General features: G+C 40.7%; 1 protein-coding gene across 3 annotated transcripts in view; it reads left to right on the top strand.

Annotated features, from left to right (window-relative positions):
- The window catches only part of AKAP6 (A-kinase anchoring protein 6), a 243,498-nt gene that overhangs the window by 141,430 nt on the left and 85,398 nt on the right, over positions 1 to 16,670 (top strand). For all 3 annotated transcript variants that reach the window (XM_081888749.1, XM_081888748.1, XM_081888747.1), the window contains exon 8: positions 15,886 to 16,034. In XM_081888749.1, the coding sequence (XP_081744875.1) occupies positions 15,886 to 16,034 (149 nt within the window). The remainder of the gene's footprint in view (positions 1 to 15,885; positions 16,035 to 16,670) is intronic.

Raw genomic sequence — 16,670 nt, 5'->3', positions numbered from 1 at the left:
TGATAACTGTATGTTTTTCTCCATTAGACAAATGGCAATTGTTCATACTATGTGCAAAAAACGAGACTCTGTTTTTTTACCTGGGGTTAAATGTCATTATTAGAGCTCAATGGGTAAAGAGATTGCGTTCCCACCCCCCTTTCTTTCCAATTGTAGAGTTACTTGGGGTGAATTTGGAGTTGCCATGGTTGTCAAGTATTGGTACAGTCAGTAGTTGTGAGTTTGGGTTCTTACAAGATGAAAATCAAAACAGCTCTTGTTGTTTGGGAGCTATGCAAGCTTTATAGTGACACAGAATTATTGACCAGAAAAAAAGGAAATATAGTTTAGGATGATTTCTGTATAGCCCAAAAGTTAAATATTTATGTAAGCATAACTTACAAAGACATAGCACTTTGCCTTATCTTTTTCTTACTGTTCCCAGAACTAATCTCAGGAAACTATTTTTAATATAAACGTCTGCAATGTACAATTCTTAGTTCAATACTATTTGAAATATTTAAATTTAAAGGATTTCAAGTAACTTATTTATTGAATAAAATGCTTCTTAAAACCGTCAATGTGCTATGTGATTTACAGCCTTGGGGGGAAAAAATAACATAGAAGTCATAACTTTGCGGGTTTTGTGATGCATGAAGATCAGATTTTTTAATGTTGGTTAATGCTTTACTAATTAAAGTGTGCATGTTAATTAAAGCAGAGGCTAATGTTAATTACCTATATTAATGGAATCTCATGTAGCACCTGCCTGAAGCAATGGGTTCAATTTTCAAAATATCTCAATTAAGGCTGAAACTTTTGATTTGCATCTAGTAGGGTTTCAATTAACTGCATTGCAAACTTAAATAACACACTTAAAGGCATAATATCACAAATCACATGCAGCAGCACTGCAGAATTGGTCGGTTCAATTAGTGAGTAGGGCTGTGAAAGCTTTCGCAGTCAGTAGGTGAAGGCCATAATACTGGCATGTGAATATAATCTAGGTCCGTTGCCATCTCAATGGCTGTTTCAAGAGGGGTGTTAAATATTTCATTGGCGCTGATGGTGATGAGAGCTCTACTGCATATATAGCAATGTGAGAGATTTAATGGGGAAGAATAAAATCAATGGACCTTACTTTCACATAAAAGTATATAGGATTGGGGTGCAAAGTCATTTATCAATTCAAAAAGCTTGATCTTTGACAGGGCTCCATGTGCCAGTTTTCCTTTTAGCAAAGCCAAGCGTACAATTACATTCTAGAGCGGGACAGAACTTAAGACCCGTGGGCTGATTGCAGCCGCCTCTCTGACTGTTCTCCCTCTCTGACTATTTGTGGTCACCTGGGAAGATTTTAGATGCCTATCATTTGCAGCACTTTTTTTCATCTCTTTGTGGGAACAGATGAGGCCTACCAATGTGGGTGGTAAGGACAGAAGAATTGCCCCTCTACTCCCTGGATTCAGGGGCATGTGGTGACATTGCCACTGATGTTGCCACACTACACCATTCTGCATCTGAGACTTTATTGATGTGCAAATTGCTCAGAAAGTAAAAGCTGTGTTAGTGCTACCCCACACAAAGAGCTGCAGAGATTAGGCGGGAAACACTGAAATAGAGGGAGGGTGGACTTTGGAGGAAGAAAAAAGAGGGGACCTTTTTTGGGGTGGGTGGGGGAGATTCACACCATACATTTAAAGCATGTTCAATGAATATGGCTTTCACCAGAGAATCCTGGAAACTGCAGCTTCCCTCTTACAGATTCCAGCACCCTTGACAAAGAGATGGGGTCCCGAGGCCTGTGATGAAACAGAACGAATGGAGAATGGTACTAGGTACAGAAGGCAAAAGAGAGGCATAAGTGACCAAAGGAGTTCAGGTCTGTGTTAGAGCAAAAGGAGAGTGGCGTATCATGAAGTCGGGTAGAGAGATTTGGTCTAGAGAGAGTCCTGTAAACTATGGGGTACAGAGAGTGAAATATTATTCACTGGGTAGAAGACGTACTGTGATTGTCGTATGCGGGAGAAGCAACCATAAATATCAATTATAATCAACATTTTTATAAAGCAGTAACGGAGCTGTACTGATTAGCAAAGCAAATGGCAGATGATCATAATTCAGAGAGTTCTATGTGTGCTCTTATGTGCTCACAGACTTCTTTTACTCATGGGTTGCCCCATTTGTTTCAGATAAGGAAGTCTTTTTCTTTGGCGGTCACTTGTGATGTCTCTGGGGCCCATCTTCTTCTTTGGCAATCACTCGTAGCCGAGTAAGATTGTCTTCCATGAACACAGTCTTAGCAGTGAGTCCGTAAGTGACGGTGGAGGCCAATTCTGGGTCTGCATGTCCTTCCACAGTGGGGACATATGTTTTCGGGCAGGAGTTGATCATTTCTCCCTTTCGCCCTGAGTTTGTGCTTCTTCGAAGTCCTGACACCTTTGGTACAGGCTGTTCTCCAGTTGGAGCGCTCGCAGGCCAGTGTTTCCCAGTTATCCGTGCTTATACTACAATTTTGAAGATTAGCCTTGAGAGCATCTTTAAACCTCTTTTGTTGTCCACCAGTATTTCACTTTCCATTCTTAAGTTGGGAATAGAGTAGTTGCTTTGGAAGATGATAATCAGGCATCCGAATAACATGGCCAGTCCAATGAAGTTGATGTTGAAGAATCATTGCTTTGACACCGGTGAACTTTGCTTCTTTCAGTACACTGGCATTATTTCACCTGTCTTCACAAGTGATGTGTAAAAAATTTTGGAGACACCATTGATCAAACAATGCTGCTTCAACAATGCAGTAGCACCTTAGGTTACGTTAACCTCAGGTAACGTAAACTCCAGGTTGCGAAAGCGGCAAACCCGGAAGTGTTTTGCCGTGTGTGCATGCGCAGAAGCAGTCTGCCACCACACACATGTGCATAACAGTGATCCTCAGGTTCTGAAAACCTTGGGATCCGGCCGGACCTCTGGAACGGATCCCATTTGCAACCGGAAGTACCACTGTAGCACTCTGTTAGCAACTGTTCCCTCATATTTGTCATAAGACATGGATGTACACTTTATCTTAGCCTCCTTCACACATGAGGGGCATGAAGGAGCATCATGTGTTCAGAGGAGCTGAACATTAGCATTTTAGTACAAATTACTCCTAATAAACACATTTTATATGCACTTTTTACTAATATACACATTTTTGCAAACAATTTCCCCAAATGCAATGCATTTTTGAATGTTGTTTTCACTAATATCTTCATTTTTATGCACAGTTTCACTTAACATATGCGTTTTTGTAAACATTTGTTGGAGAACTGCATCGCAAAATAGAATAAGTGCAGATTTCAAAGGATGTCTTTATTTTGATTCACATGTCATTTTGGAAAGTGCAAATATGATAAATTCAGTTTTAAATGCTAATAGAATTGAATTTCACCTTCACCTATAGGAGAAAGTAGATGTCAGGAAGAATGGAAGACTAGGGAGATTAGCAACAGAGGAGGAAGAAAGGTAAAAAAGAGAGTTTAGCAGGCACAGGGACTGGGCTAAGGGGACGAGGAGGAATGGTGGCTGCAGATTTCTAGAAGAATTAATAATTTTGTGATACTAAACAACAATAATTAGGGAGTCTCCATTAGCAGAACTCAGCTTTGAGACAAGGAAATATGAATCTGAATAAAAAATGAAAGTTACATAATTAGGCACAAGAAAAAAATAATATTTAGATTCTTAGTTATTTTTAAAAAGAAAGGCCCTTTTCATTTGTTTTTACCTCTTAGGTAAAGTGGAAAAGTCTGAGTCAAAATTCACTTAAAGTGAAGCTATAGAAGGTTTCTGTTAGATTTGGACTATCTAGAATAATGCAATAATCGTGGAATCACATAACCATCACTGCTAGTCTAAAGTGACTGGCCTATATGAAGGAAGGTAAAAATGGTCAGGTTTTTTTATTGTAAGCAAAGGACTTATTCACTGGGATTCCTTACATGTATTTAATTGTTGTGTGCGTGTTTGTGTGTGTGTCTTTTAAAACCAGCCCTAGACTCTTTCTCTGGTGGTGAATACCATCTTAGAACAATATGCAGACATAAAGTAAGGGTTTAACAATAAGTTTATATTCTCATCTTTTATTTTACTGCATGTTACAGCCTGTCTCTAGAGGCATAAAGCATTTTTATTTTCAAGTAAATTTATATTAGCTACAGTCTCCAGCTGTTTTAGATATAGCATCATTTCCTGTTGGTTCTGTTTCCAGGACAAGCCCCCTCCCCATCTCCAGGGCCCCTCCCAAAAGAAAGAGAAGGGGGGGCGGGAATGAAAAATGTAATTTAACAAAGACGTTCCATAATTGCCTTTGTATTCAGCAATCTAAATATTTTATTTTATTTAAAACATATGTTTGCATAATATCTCATAACTGTACTAGCACATATCAGCCTTCTGTAAGTCATCTACTGCCACTTTTATTTAATTTATAAGAAGGAACCAACAGAAATGCTGTTTGATTTAAAGCCCTTCTACTGAGTCAGTATAAAATTATTTTGCAAGACCAAAATTGCTTGCATTTACAGTTCTTGTTAAAGCAATCTAGTTCTATTTCAAATATTGGGGGTTAAAAAAAAACCCAAGTGGAAACACTGGATCTTGGTAGACTTTAGATATGCATTTTTTTAAAAAAATCCATTATATTAAAAATGAGCATAAATTTCTTATAAAACTCACAGTTGCATCTTAAGTGACAGGCATTCTTGGAGCAGCATGCGTTTTCATACTCAATAACGTTACGAAGTCTAAGGGCTTATTATAGCAGCCGGCTAGAATTTGACTGTCATTTTTCAGAAAATGCCTTTTTCAAAGCTTTTTGTTTTCTTAGTGTTCCCAGGAATTCCTTACGTTGAAACGCAACTATAAATTCTGTTTCTTGTGAGATCAAAAAAAACCCCCACAAAAAAACCCCAAGCATTTAACTTTTAATGGATAGTATCAGTTCAGGCACACCCTGAAAGGAATAAGTACTCTAGCATTCTACAGTACGTCTAAATAAGACAAGTTTACTTTTTCTGGGGAAGTAAATCAAGCTACTGCTTTCTGGAGCACTAACAGTATGAAAGGGAAATGATTATGGCTCCCTGCTGGCACCCTGTTATGACTGACAGGAAAAACCAACAAGTACGCCACTTGGGATGTCTTGTTCAGGAACTTTCTGGAGGGTAGTAAATTGGTGTTGGCACAAACACAGAAAAATAAAATGACTTGATTCAGCAGTTTTCATTTTGAAATCCCCGAGCGCTAAAGAAAGAAGTAAATATTCATCAAATGATCAAAATATATATTGATTTTTATTCTGCATTAGCAGCTCAAAGTCAAGATTCTTGACAGGGTAGATGTCGGCTTGAATGATTCTCTTTGAAATAAGGATACAGGCACTGGGCAGAGTGTTGCTGTGCTTTCCTGAACCACAGGAAAAAGACTATTAGGACCGTAGGAGGCTAAATTTTTTGAAAAGAACGGTATAAAGTCATGCTTGTTCGCTACTGTTTTGATAACTAAATTGTTGTTATTTCATATGTAAAGCGATTCTTGTTGTTCCTACCTTGTTCCTTCCGTTCCTCCATTAGCCAGGGGGTGGCTGTTTCACAGAAGCTGCCTTTGGGCTTTCTAGTCATTATTAAAGAGAACATGAAAGCAGGTCTTCAGCAAGTATAGCACTGGTGTCCCAATAAGCAGTGCAGATCTCTGAAGGGAGCCTTCTCTCGGACAGGCTTCGATGGATCCCAGATTGTGTGGAAGTCTCTGCACTTGAAGTCTCCCTCTCTCCATTCAGGTGTTTGCATTGTATGGCTAGGTGTCAGTGGCAGAGAGAGGGGTTACTCCATTTCCCATACCCATGTTGTCCTTAAAAAAATAATAATGGTAAAGGACCCCTGACAGTTAAGTCCAGTCGCAGACGACCGGGGTTGCGGCGCTCATCTCGCTTTACAGGCCAAGGGAGCCGGCGTTTGTCCACAGACTGTTTCTCTGGGTCATGTGGCCAGCATGACTGAGCCGCTTCTGGCAAAACCAGAGCAGTGCACGAAAACACCGTTTACCTTCTTGCCGGAGCGGTACCTATTTATCTACTTGCATTGGGGGGGGGGCGTGCTTTCGAAATACTAGGTTGGCAGGAGCAGGGACCGAGCAACGGGAGCTCACCCCGTCGCGGGGATTCGAACTGCCAACTTTCTGATCGGCAAGCCCAAGAGGCTCAATGGTTTAGACCACAGTGTCGCCCGCGTCCCAAATGTTGTCCTTAACTGAGTCAAATGCCCAAATAGTGCTACAGTTTCTCAGTAATACTGATAGTATATGGACTGTTGCTTCCAGACATGTTTACTGAGCATTCATCATGAATTGTTTCCACTGTGTTTGCGCGGAGGTTAGATGAAGCTGGCTGTTTATTCAGCATTCTTTCTGTTCTCATTGCTGGGAAGTTACACAACATTACATTAACAAAGTGTTATCCCACACTTTCCAGTGCATTTCCCTCTCACTTTGCTCATCACAAGAAGTCCATTTTTTGGGGGGGGGAGCAAGTTTGCTTCAGGTCACCTTTAGTTTCACACCTGGGTTTGTTGGTGTGTGAATCCTATAGTCTGGAAGCATCCTGAGCCATTTCCACCATTATGAATCTTATCATTGACATGGGCAGTAATCTGGGCAGATAAGAGAAACAAGCTTCTATTTCTTCTCATTATACACCTTTCATTCTTAATTCCTCGTTTTGTACATGACTACATACTGAAGTGATGGAATATTGTAGAAGGGGAATAACACAGAGGTGACCTAGACTCACACATGATAGGTCGAGGAATAGTAAGAAAAACAATTCAATAAGGAAAATGTTTTTTTGAATTATATCAGAATTGTGTGCTTCTCTTCTTTCATGTATTAACACACACAAAACTGCACCCCCGAGCCAAAAATAAGCAAATAAATGCATAAAAGTGATAACTTAATGGATGGGAAATATTGAAAATAAAAAGACATGCTGCCTTCATCACTGCATTGCTGTGATAAAAATTGTTGTTGTCTTTAAACACCTCCTCTTGCATTAAAATCTCCTTCATTGTTGTAAAGTGAAAAGGGATTTTGTTTACTGCCTTCCAGACTAAGGCACAAATAGTGTAACTATCAGAGTGTTAACAAATTTCCCAGCTGTCATAGATGCTTACAATTCAGCAAACATCTTTTAACAGCACAGCTTTAAAATTAAATTTTCCAAACATTATGGCTAATGCTTTAATGGTATGCAAATTGCCAGGAATTCAGCAGCAGCAGGGATGCTGACCTCTCAACAATACAAATAGTTTATGTATAGAAAGTTATGTTTTCTAAAGTGGGTCTGGATGTTACAAAAAGCTTTGCCCCTGCCTGACATGGGTGGGAGTGGCATATATTTGTGACAGCCAACAGTATGCAGGACACCACAAGTTTCCAGTGTGGAAACAACCTGAGCACCCCCCTCCCTCTGGGAATTTCCTTTGGGTGTTGCAAAAAATTGCTGCCCCTTGATTGGACAAGTCACTAGCCTACTGAGAAGGCACTTCCTGTAGCTCATCTGAAGGTGTGCTGTGGGTTTCCCCCACATCTATTTGTGATCAATGCTTCAGGAAGTGAATACTGTCACCTGAGGCTCAGGTGGCCTCAGTAGTTCAGAGTACCTTCCATCAGCTTCAGCTGGTGTCCCTATCTGGACAGGGATAGCCCAAAAAGCTCAACAACTTTGGTCAATCCAATGGGTAGATCACTGCCAGTTATTTAATAATGGGAGTAAATCGCAGTCTCTTGGGAGTTGGACATGCCTGCTCTAGGTTATACTACTGCAGCATGTTATACATAGGGCTTCCTCTGGAGGCGGTTCAGAAACTTCAGCTGGTGCAGAATTCAGTGTCCAGTTTGCTCACCAGGGCAAGGTGGTTTGAGCATATAACACCAACCCTGGCCCTAATGCACTGGCTGCAATGAGTTTCTGGACTCAATTCAAAGTGCTGGTTTTAACCTATGAAGCTTTAAATAGCTCAGGATCGCAATCCCTCAAGGACTGCCTCTCCCCATATGGAATGACCCAGACCCTGGAATCATCATCAGAGGCCCTTCTTTGTGTGCCTCCTTTGTGAGAAGTTCAGAAGGTGGCCTTTTCTGTGATGGCTCCCTGCTTATGGGCTGCTCTCCTCAAAATCCAGTCTTCATGTTCCTCTCTATCAAAGAACAACATCGAGCAAGCAATTTCGTTTGTTACTATGCTGATTGCCTAAATATTTTTATTAACCAACCAATATATAGGACTGATGAGTGATCTAAAACATCTTTGCCCTTTTTAAAAAAATAAAATAATGTAAATCATCTTCAGTAGATTTACTCACATCTTTTTTTTTTTGCAGCGCAAATTTTCTTGACTTTTTGTATCCTACAGTGGCCTCTGAAGAATATAGGATTTATTTTTATTTTTTTGAAATTTAAACCAATCAATACCTACTTGAGGTTTTCAAAGCCTCTCTGGAATTGCAATATCAGTAGAACATGAACTGTTGGAGGGGGTGAGCGAAGTCTTATGTACAGCCGCTCTGTGATAGATGACTGCATATAGAAATCAGAAATATCTGTTTGAAGCTCGTATCTTCCTGGATTTGTGCATGCTGAAAATGTTTGCAGTAGTTGAACACAAGAGTTACATTTAAAAATAGTTGATGGAGAGAGAAAAGGGGGGGGGGACATACTGTAAAATGATAAAATGGGACATTTTTCCTAAGGGCAGTTGTGTACTTTCACTGAAGCTCATGGAAGTGAGTGAAATAAGGATTTGGCATCTATAGGGGAAGCAGGAAAATAACAAGCCACAAAAGTGTACCAAAGCAAGTATGCTTGGGCAGTCCTAGGATGCAAAAAAGAAAAGAAAAAGAAAAAGAAAAAGAAGGTTAAGAGCTCCCATACAATAAATATAGAGAATGATATGCCGATATGAATGATATGATGTGATATGCTGCACTCAGATTTAGGTATTATGAAGATATCTGGAATTCTGATGAGTGTAGGTATCTTCTCCCTCCCCCCCTCCAGTATCTTAAAGGTTTGGTTTATTTTGTTTCAGCACCTATAGGTTGAATTCTTAAATTTGGGTGGGGGAAATAGCATGTGGTGCAGTGAACAAACAATGGGTTACATTCAATGCCATGTGAACTGACATCTTTACACATAACAAGAGTTCCCATTCCTCTCCCCCACATTGTACCATCCCCCCAACCCCCTTCTGTTTTGAGGGTCCCTCAGCCCTCCTGATGAGGGCTGGACAGGGGAACAAGAGGAAAAGCAATTCCCACAGCATGAGCAGAAGTCCATTCTGCAGGTAGACAGGAACCCTTGGATGTCACCCAAAACCATGCTTTGCCTGTAATTCCTGAAGGAGCATCAATAAAGCTTCAATCATCATTAAAACAATCAATAAAACACAGGCAGAGCAACAACATAAAAATCTACAAGTTAGAATAGCCACGATCAGCTGGCTGCAAGTTAGTAAGCAAAAAAAGCCTTTGAAAAGGCCAGGACTTCACCTGGCAGTCCAAAAATGCTCAACGTGAAGGTCAGATGAATCTACAAAGGAAGTCACATAGAAAGCCTAGCTATGCACCCTTACGGGCTAACATTTGAGAAATAAGAACAGAACATCATCGTAAATGTAAGGGAATGGGAAATATGGGAGGATGGACCCTCTAAGGCAGCCTTTTACAACCTGGATATTTTGTTCCCCTCAGTCCCAGGCAGCATTACCAATGGTCAGGCATGATGGCAGCCCAAAGCATTAGAGGGCATCAGGTTAGGGAAAGCTGCCCAAAGGCATGCAGGCTTTAGAGTATTCCGGTTTTTCAAAGTCAGCATCAGCACTTTGAACTGGGGCCAGAAGCAGCCAGCCAGTGGGTCTGTAGCAGAATGGAAAATTCTAAGGCATTATGTATTCCTTCACATTCAGGCCTGGAAACACGTGAAGTCTGCCTTTGAGACTGCTTAGGTCTAGACTACTACTGTAGCTTGCTTTCTGTGAACTAAAAAGATTGATTGGTTGAGGTGAATTTTCCTTGATGAAGGTTTGGGAGCTACACCTCATGCCAAATAAAGCTAATCCATTTCTGATTGGATTTTCCAGGCCTCACTTCTAGAGAGAGAGAAATGTAGAGATTAGGAGAAAAGCTAAAAGGGGAGACATACTGTGTGTACCTTGAAAAGAGAACAGGGATTAAAATGTATAGAAGGTAGTTCTACACCACAGATATGAAATTTCAGACACATACACACAAACACACAGTCCAAGACACCTTGAATATGAGAAAACTTTTAAAGGAATGGTTATGCCCTCTCTTTAAACATAAGTGTACCTCCAAATAGTTATGGTATTTTCAGATCATTCAGAATATTGGGGCTGTATATAAACAATATAATTATTATAAAATTCTGAAGGAGGGATGTGAAGCTGAAATTTTAATACAGGCCAATCATCCAATCCAGAAGAAGTCAAGCTTCATGCAGGACATAATACTATGGGAGTGATTGATTGATTGATTGATTGATTGATTGCAAGCGTATGCCACCATGTTGCCAAGATCCCTGAGGCATTTTACAAAATATACTAAAAAGAAGAAACATTACCAAATATTTAGAAACACTGTTTTCTCAAGAGCTGAGGACATAAACTCCCTGACTTAGGCTTTTTGTCTTCTGCCTTCCCTGAGGGCATAGTGATGTACGTGGACCCAGAGAAGATGGAAGGTAGCTGTTCCAGCATTTATCTCAGTCAGGTCTTCTCAGATGCAAATGGCAGCATCAGTCCCCTGTGTCAGACTTACTCTCTCCAGCTATTTCAGGATGCCGGCAGAAGATGTATCAGCTTTTGTAGAATGCAAGAGCCATTTACTAGTTGCATATTGACAACAGCAATAGAAAGCTTTATTCCAGAAGATACTTAATTTTGGAACTTTTTCAGCTACTGACAACATGTTAATAATAATGACGATATCTAAAATACAAATGCAGTGTATTTCTGACAGGCATAAATCAGAAGTCGCAAAGTATGTTGTGAACAATGCCAGATAGCCAAAACTATCAAACCAATAAACACTGGTGATTTGTGAGACACTTCTTTGAGAAAGAAATTTAATTTGTTTTCCATGGAAGAGAAATTACCTGGCTCGCTAAGGGAGCATCTGATTTTCCTTTCTTTGTACTCATTAATGGAGTTTTCTGGAATCTGTAGACATGAGTCTGTTCCAGCCATGAAATGTGCATGTGTGTATTCATATGCACACATGATCTACCTGTAGTCTTACCCTTTTAATTAGTTACATCATTCTTTGACAATGAATGATGCTGCACTAAATTAAAAGTATGTTGGAACCCTCGTATTATTTGGTTTGATTATTTCTATAGCCTACTTCTACAGCAGGAGTCCCTCTTTCTTCCAAGTTCCCATCGTCTATTTATTTATTTATTGGCTTATTTCTATCCCGCTTTTCAGCTCCACATTGGAGGCCACAAGGCAGCTAACAACATCAGTTAAAATGCTGAAAAGCAAGCAGGCAACCCCAGTGCAGTGGACAAAAGACAAAATGCAAGAGTAGTGAGCAGCAGCAGCAAATGATTTAAAACAGGCAGCAACCATCAAAGCCACAGATGTAAACTTTGGATACGCTATTGAAAAGCATACCTGTGTACACACACACACACATGTACATACAGGTTTCAATTGGTGCCTGAAGGAATATCAGGAGGTAGCTAGGAGAACGTCTCGAAGAAACAGATATTCCATAACCTGACTACCAAGAGGGCCCTGTCCTCTCTGACCCTCAGTCCCACCTTAGATGAAAGGAGGACATGCACACAGTCCAAGACACTTAAGGGGATATCCTTTTCTCTAGAAATGTGGCTTATAATTAAAATTCATGGAGGAAAAGGCTATTGGCTGCTAGGCTGTGCCTCCCCAGTTGGAGGCAGTAATTCTTCTGACTACTAGCTGCTGGAAACCACAGGAGGTGAGAGTGCTGTTATGCTCAGATCCTGCTTGCAGGTTTTGCACTGGCATGTGGTTGGGCACTGTGAGAATAGGATGCTGGACTAGATTGGCTGTAGGCAGATCCAATGGGCTGATTCGGGTTCTTTCTATGTTCACATAGCAGCTCCTCCTCCTCTCTGAAGACCAAGGAGTGTGGAAAGGCTCATATGGTATAGGTGTCCCTTTAGGTACAGGGATCCTAAACCATTTAGAGCTTTAGAGAAGAAAACCAGCACTTTGAATTGGGATCAGAAACTAAAAGGGACTGGTGCCTTTTAACATATACGGGCCCTGTTCCTAACTGCCATCACTTCCAATTTATATTACCATCTCTGAACAACTGTAGTTAGGATTGGAGCCCTGGGCAGTGCTGCCAACCCTATGTGCACAGGCGTTTCCTTATTATAGAAGAGAAGGCCGCACTCTGTGTGCATTGTAGCTGATGGCATAAGTTGTGGCCTTAGAAACAGTGGGATACCAAGTCAGATCATTTATCCATCTAGCTCAGTATACTTCTCTGACTATCAGCTGTTTTCTAGGGTTTGCAGGCAGAAGTCTTCTCCAGATTTACTTGGATGTAATAGGGACTGAACCTGGGACCTTTGCACACAAGGCTTGTGCTCTACCACAAGCTTTGCATGTAACAAACTGCTACTTTAGGCAATGGTGAAGTGGACAGGGAATGCAAAGGAGCCCAGCTTCTGGACATGGAGGTCATCTGTCAGAGCATCCGGGTAATGCAGGGGGGACCTTCCATGTTCTGGCAACTGAATCAGGTGCTAATGAAGTTTTCAAGTTTGCTTGTGACATATTAGCATAGACAAAGTCAGAGAATGCAATCAAGTAGAGGTTGAGTCTTTTTTTTCTTTTCTTTTTTTGTCGGGGTTCTTTCTTCACACTGCCGGTTTAAATGGAGACACTTCTTTGCACGATTGTTTGCATTTTGTAATTAAAATCTAAAGACTGCATTTCAGGGGACTGAAGACCTTTGGTTAAAGCTCAATGGGTTTTACATGCTGCAGTCAGAAGCAAGCATCACTAAGTTCAGTGGAACTTACTCCCTGGAAACTATACACAGGATCTCAGAAATGTTGATCCTAATAAACTGGTTGTTGTGCTATGTACTGCTTTTCTTTGGTGTGTGTGTTTGCTTTTCTGTGTGGCAATAGATCAACATAGATGCCTGCAACTTTGGACAGTTTGGGACATTTTTGAATAGCCACAACCCCTTCTCAGCCTGCCTTGTAGCCCATTAGGTTCTCAGTTGGTTCTACACCTCTGAATCCCTTTATTTATTTATTTGTCGAATTTGTACCTCACTCTTCAGGCTCCTGGAGAGGCTTACATACAATCAATTAAAAAAAGACAGTTCCTGCCAGCAGGCTTACACTCTTTAAGAAAACACCCCACTACACACAAGGGAAAAGGGACAGAGTGTGGGGGGGGGGAGTTGAAGCTTGCTGTCATTTTAATTGGCGTGTTTGCATTTTAGTGGAGTGTGTTGTAACAATACCATATTGGCCCCAAAGTGCTCTTGAGCTCAACTTTGCTTCTGTAGTCCTCCCAGCAATCCAGGGGCAATTACGGCAAATGGCCAAATCCATCCCCATGTCATCTGGTGCTCTGAGCTCAAGAATCCAACTCATCAACACAGCTGCAATAGATAAAGTACTTTATTCAATAGGTTCTGAAGCCAGATGTTATTCCACATTCTTTTGACCAGGAAATAGTCTAAAAGAAAACACCAGCGCTAATCTACTTCATCTTGCTTAAAGTTCAGGTTGCTGAGTAATCTTTGGGAAGATTTGATTGGTGCAGTGAGAATGCTATGCCTTTGTTTTTATTTACACCATTAGTCAAACAAACACTTGAGCAGAAAGAATGACATATGAAGCATTAGGGTAAAGGGACCCCTGACCATTAGGTCCAGTTGTGACCAACTCTGGGGTTGCGGCGCTCATCTTGCTTTATTGGCTGAGGGAGCCGGTGTACAGCTTCTGGGTCATGTGGCCAGCATGACTAAGCCACTTCTGGTGAACCAGAGCAGCACACGGAAACACCGTTTACCTTCCAGCAGGAAGTATTTATCTACTTGCACTTTGACGTGCTTTCAAACTGCTAGGTTGGCAGGAGCACGGACCGAGCAATGGGAGTTCACCCCGTCGCGGGGATTCGAAGCGCCAACCTTCTGATCAGCAAGTCCTAGGCTCTGCGGATTAGGCAAGTGCTAAACAGAACATAAATTCCACAGGTTGAATAAGTAAGTCTTGGGAACACAGGCTGAGCATTAGTCTGTGTAACCTAATATTGTCTACACTGACTGGCAGCATCTCTCCAGGGCAGAACAAAATTATATATACACTGCCTTCATTGCCTTAAAATGCAGATGAACATTGCCTGTGCCCCCACAAATATTCTGTATTTCCAAGAAGCCATTGGGAAGGACAATTCAAAGCCAAGCCCTTGCTGTAAATCTGCCTCTTTGCTGAGTCCTGATATGTGTCTTTGTACATTTAGAAGATTTGGAATATTTAAACAATGGATGAAGAGAAAAGTGTTTACCTGTGGAGCTGGTTTCGTAGGAGGACAGAGGACAGCGTTCCCCAGTTCAAATCCTCATGTGCAGTCTGATAATACACAGAACTTTTTCATGAATCTTCCTTATTCACTTCAGTAGAGAGGGTGTCTTTGTACGTACACCCCTTTGCAAGTTCAGTCTGCCCTTCCTTTGACCCAAATTGGGAAGTACTTGTGGACAAGCGATATTGAGTGTGTGCCAGAAATCCCACAGTGCAAAAATATGTTGGCTCAGGACAAACGAATCTGAGTAAACTGTAAGCCAGAAATAACTGAAATCTGGATGATATGGCTCCGGATAGCAATACCTCAAGGACTGCCTCTCCCCATATAAACCGACCTGAACTCTGCAATAATCAACTGAAGCCCTTCTTTGCGCACATGAGAGGTCCAGAGGGGGCCTTTTCTGCAGGGAGGTTCGCCTGGCACCTTCAATATACATCTTTAGGTGCCAGGCAAAAAAAGTTCCTCTTCAACCAGGCCTTAGGCTGATTAATAGTCTACAGCCTTTTAAAAGTGTTTGTGGGAGGGTGCATTATTGTTGTGTTTAATTTTTGTTTTTAACTATTTTTTAACTCTTTATTTTTTAAAGATATTTATTTTTGTATGTGTCATTTGAGCAGCAATCAATGTTTATGGTACCATTTCTTTTTTTCAAATTAGTCCCCTTCTTCTCAGGAACTATGAAGTCGTCATGTACCATGGCTGCTTGACAGCATCTCTTTTCCTAGAAAAAAACACCACTGTGGTGTAGTGGGGATTATGCCAAAGCCAATTGCTATTTGTTTCCAAGAATCTCCTTTTAGAAAATGGTCTTGAAGATTTATAATGCAAGGCGATTGGAAATCAAAATATAATATAAGCAATTGTATGAACTTTTGATGGTGTTGATGATTACTGTGATTTGTGATTTTTGTAATTTTCTTTTTTTAAAAAAATAATAATATTGTATTTTAAATTGTTGTAACACCCCCTCACCCCACCCCCGATTTTATGACGAAGGGCAGGTCATTAATAATAATAATTCTAAACATAACACATCAGATGATCAGGAGTGTTTTGTAGGCTATTGCCCTTTTAATTTTACACAAATTTAATGTATAAAGAACCACCTAATCAATATTAGGATAATGTTTAATACCATTATGTATTATAACTTTGGATTGAGTGCTCATTGAGCCCCAAAGCAGCGACTTTATACATGTATTCCTTGTGAATGAAAACAAAGGATTTTATTTCTTATTGTTGTCTTTTTCTAGGCTGAGGTTCAGCTATGCTATCTGGAAGCACAAAGAGATGCTGTTGAACAGATGTCCTTAAAGCTGTACAGCGAGCAGTACAACAGCAGTAGCAAGCGAAAGGAAGAGTTTGCGGATATGTCAAAAGTTCACACAGTGGGAAGTAATGGGTAGGGAACTATTCTTTTTGTTGTTTTATTCTCAGTGATCTGTTATCTTTTTAAAAAAGATTATCTTCTCTTCCTTGCTCCTATGTTATTCAGGAGGATTTTTCCTGCTAAGCCAAGATTCTTTCTCTCCCAGATACACACACACACACACACACACACAAAGATCAATGTGTTGTGACTCATTGCCCGACATCAATTGATCACGGTATGGACAGGCTAACCAGAACTGCTCATTATTTCAAGGAGAATGCACAGAATATCCTCAGACTTTCTGCGTATGGTACATATACAGCCTGGGCTCTTTATTTCTTTGGATTCCCCAAGGTTCTCTAACAGCATTTTATCAAAGACATAAAAAAAACCCCACAAGGATTGCTTTCCTGGATCACACAAAATGCCTGTCTTCTCCAGAACTTTTTCCTCTATCGGTGGCCAATCTGATGATCCTAAGAAACTCACATCCAGACATGTTGCTTCGTAGCACCAGGCAATTCATCAGCAACCTAATTTCCTTGCAACTGTGAAGTGAGTGGGGCCACTGAGCCATTCACTTTGAAAGCAAAACGGGCCCGTCTCGAAATAAACAAAGAAAACAGGTTGCTACATAACTCAGCAAACATCCTGAGTATGTGAAAG

Source organism: Podarcis melisellensis (genome assembly GCF_964234715.1).
Source record: "Podarcis melisellensis genome assembly, chromosome: 1".
Classification (NCBI taxonomy): domain Eukaryota; kingdom Metazoa; phylum Chordata; class Lepidosauria; order Squamata; family Lacertidae; genus Podarcis; species Podarcis melisellensis.
This window is presented reverse-complemented; position numbering and strand designations above follow the sequence as displayed.